General features: G+C 41.7%; 1 protein-coding gene across 2 annotated transcripts in view; it reads left to right on the top strand.

Moving 5' to 3' along the window:
* PPAT (phosphoribosyl pyrophosphate amidotransferase) overlaps window positions 1-3,995 on the top strand; it is a gene marked incomplete at its 5' end in the record, with an annotated part of 53,866 nt that overhangs the window by 31,975 nt on the left and 17,896 nt on the right. For both annotated transcript variants that reach the window (XM_082482299.1, XM_082482298.1), the window contains one exon: window positions 2,257-2,323. In XM_082482299.1, coding sequence (XP_082338425.1) covers window positions 2,257-2,323 — 67 coding nt within the window. The remainder of the gene's footprint in view (window positions 1-2,256; window positions 2,324-3,995) is intronic.

Genomic DNA, 3,995 nt, shown 5'->3' with positions numbered 1-3,995 from the left:
GTTGAAAGTGACCTGGAAATGATTCACTATTTCCAGCCAAGATTTTGTTTCCTAGGAAACCAGACGGCTGGTTGTCAGTAAGCTCCGCCGAGATAAAAGGATCTAGTTTTACTGGCTCAAGCTGCCTGAGGGGAGTAACTTGAGAAACTGCCAAATAAGCAGGCTGGGAACAAACTGGGAGCTGCATGGGGAGGGGGGGCTTTCACCCTGCTGGGGAAAATAGGGGCTCCAGTACGAGCACGGGGGGGAGGGGGGGGGGTAGGGAGGAGAGAGGGAAAAGAGAGAGCCACACCATCTTGTTACTTTAAAAAAACAAACAAACAAACAAACAAACAAACAAAACCACGAAACACCCCTCCCTGCCATAAAACCCCTCTTGCCTGCCCGCTGCGGGGTGGGTGTTGTGGCGGCTCTTGGCGGCTCCCTATCGCGGGGGCACGGTTGGGGCTGAGCCCCCCCCCGACAAGTTGCAGTAGCTGATAACGATGGGAAGGTGGATGGGATCGCCCTGCTTTACATCTGCTTCTCTGCGTCGCGTTTGGTTTTGAATTGATGGTCATGTATACACATTTTTAGCTCTAATAGTCGTTGGTTATTAGTGATTGCTTTAATAAAGCTCGCATACTCACTAAATTGGTAAAATTGTATAAGCTTTGTGGCAATGAAATTGAGCTTCCTTTTGTTAGTGATAGATGACAGATGTAATCTAACGACTTGCAAAGGCCTTTCCTTCAGGATGTTTGCTTCCCTCTTTCTCTCTATTGATTTTGTCGACGTTTAAAGGGACAGTGTCAGTGTTTAAATGGAAATTGTCTGTAATATTAACACTTGAACTTCAAGTTGCTGAATGTAGTGTATCAACCCTTAAATTTTACTACCTGTCTTTGTGTTTATAGATGGAACATCTCCCTGAGTTAAAATAAATGTTTAAGAATGTCCTCATCTCTGCTTTTTCTCTTGAAGATCTGTGTCAATAACAGGGTAAATTTGTTCAGATATACGTGAAGTTTGTTTTGGTTGATTTTCTGTAGCGAAATGTTCTTCAAAATTTTGCTTTACTTGCAGCTGGGGCTAGTGACCAATAAAGGGATTTTAGGAGCTGGAGAAAATTTGTAATGAGCATGGCCAGTTGTAGATTAGAATCCATTCTGTAGAATTTTTGTGCCCAATTTTATTGTTGCTTATACAAAATAATTCCAGTGACTTCAGTTGAGCTAAACCAGTCTAATCATCTTAGCATCTTCACCTAATATTCTAAAAATATCCTTAAGTGTTTCCTTTTTAAAGAAAAGCATCTTTGCTTTTCAGTCATTATTATCTATGAGAGTGGACGGGCGCTTACCAGCTCCCCAAAGTCCCTGTGAGTGTTGCAGGCATGGTGGGTGTATGGCACCAGTTTTGTTAGAGGTAACACTCTGCCTTGTTCCTGGAAGCTTTTTAAAGGAAGATCAAGCAGCCTGCACTGTTACTCACAAAAAACCCAGTCTATAAAACATACTTTTCCCCTCTGGCCGGGCAGCACTGGGGACCCTGCCCGTGTGCTGGGGGGAACAGGGAACAGGCGAGGGAAACCTCTCTCAGCTGATCCAGCTCTACTGCTCAACAAAGCACAACCGCCAGCCTGAGGCTGATCTGCTGTAAGAGAAGTATTGCCATTTGCAGTGATGCTGTACACCAGGCTTGTTTTGCTTGAGTTCAGAAGCTGCGATGCCCGATACTAGTTTTATGTCCTCAAACGCTTTATCAGAGGGTCCATATTACCTTTTAGAGGTGTAAATGCTAGCTTGACTGCTCGGGTGCAAGAATGCAAAAGCTTCTGCATAGGTGATCCCTGGAAGAGACAATGCATTCACTTAGGCAAAACCATCAAAGCAGAAATAGAGTATTGCTATAGAGCCTACTACTGGTGCCCGGACTATCACTGCAAAGTGGCTTTTCAGATTAAGCATCTGCTGTTATTTTATGCCCACACTGAAATAGTACTGCAGTAAGAGCCTGAGCCAGTGCTTATTAGTGGAAAGATTCCCGCTGAATTCAGTGGGCTTAGGCACAAACCTTATGTGACTGTTTTGAAATAAACCATAACATGGGCAAGAAACCAGTTTTGATTACAAGCCTGTAAAATAAAACAACAAATAAGCTCACGTTAAAATTTAACATTGCAAAAAACAGATGAGAAAACACCATTCCATTGTATGTTAAAGCATTTCATTCTAAGCATTTCAGTGCTTGATGGTGATTATATTTTGTCCATAGGGGCCAGGAGAGTGCTGGAATTGTGACTAGTGATGGAGAGTCGTCCCAGGCATTCAAAGTGCACAAGGTAAAGTGTAAATGAATGCTTTGTAGATGCCTAACTGAGATATATGGAAGTTTGTTTCAGCTAGGAAATGGAAGAATTATAGGGAAAGCAATGTGTGTTGATGGACTGTTTTGGTTTTGTCAACGATTGTATCTAATTCTGTTGCTTGTGCAATTTCTGTCTTAAGTGCATGTTTAAAACAAATATGCCAACCTTATCCTGCTAGGTGTGTCTATGCATAGTGGCAGACACACTGAAGTATCCAGCTCAGGCTACTGATGTCACAAAAACTACTTACCAAAGTCACCCTGCACCTAAAGTGTTAACTCGGAGCACCTATGCAACTTGAGATCAAGAGAAAAGAAATACTACAGGCTACGCACAAGCAAATGGATGACTAACTCTTGCCTTTGTGAGACTGGAGGAAGTGCCAGCTACTTTACCCATAGGTAAAAATGAACAGAATAAAAGACTTAATAGAGGCCTGCAAAGGTCATGAAGTCTTTCTGGAGCTGAGAGATTCCCAGGGGATGTTAAAAGACATAAAATAGCCATAGCCTCAAAAGTATTGTGCCAAGAGAATACCTGCGTGTTCTGGGGATATTTCTGCACATTATGTATGGAATAGTGATAAGGAAAAAAAAAATCATCAGCCTATTCCATCCTGGAAGAGCAGGAAGGAAGGAAATAATGAAAATCAGGAAATAAACCTACATCAGCAAAATAACCATAGAGCAATTCTTGATGTGTGTTCTCTGACCGCAATCAGAAAGCAGTTTGTCTTCGTGTTCAGAGGTCTCTGAGGAAGATTAATTAAGCTGTTCAAACAAGTCCAAGAGTATGAACTGCTTTGCTGCTGCAGCAGCATTTATATCTAGGCATGGCTGCTCAATGCCTCATGCAAAATCTTGTCTCATCAAGCATCATTTGTCACCTCTTCAGGCATTTCCCCCCTCCTATCTGTTACTTACAGCCTGATACATGCACTCACTTTTAAATGCAGCTTTTCTCAACTTCAGCACTCTGTTATCTGTTCTTCATTCCTGCTCCTGCTTGGGTTTCAGCTTTCCTTAAGGTTTACCAGAATTCCAGCCTCCTTTAAAAGGGGCTGCTGTATATATCCTGTAGTAAAAAGAACTTCTCAGAATGAACTTCCAGTGGGTGATATCATAAGTTGTATTGTTTCCATGTTACTGAGCTGCAATACTCAGCTGTCATGCTAAGAATTTAATTGACTATCTCATCATATCAGCTTTGATATTTTAAGAGCTGCAGAGCATGCAATGGTTTCTTTTATCCTTGAAATACGTTACTCAGATACAGCACTTTTAAAATCTGTAATAACCACAGTGTAATAAAGAGCCTGTGGAGTACAATTTATATGACTTCTTTAATCCTGGAATTGTTGCTAATGTAACAAACATCTGGGTCTGTTACACTGGTGAAAATATATATAGGACTCTGACTTGTAAACTAGCCCATAAAAATGTCAGCAGCTAAAATGCTACTGTATTCATTTGTCCCTACAAACTCCAGTTGACTCTTCTTCACAGCAGCAACAACAGGATGGAAAAGGTGCCTGCTTCTCACTGCATTGATTTACTACCCAGTGCTTCCATGCAAACTCACCTTTGTCAACAATTTAAGGCAATACAGGTATTAGAGTACGAACTGAAACACCTAAGGCATGGGT

Source organism: Vanellus vanellus, assembly GCF_965231255.1.
Source record: "Vanellus vanellus genome assembly, chromosome: 4".
NCBI lineage: Eukaryota > Metazoa > Chordata > Aves > Charadriiformes > Charadriidae > Vanellus > Vanellus vanellus.
Note: the sequence above shows the minus strand (reverse complement) of the source record. Positions and strands in the feature narration are given on the sequence as shown.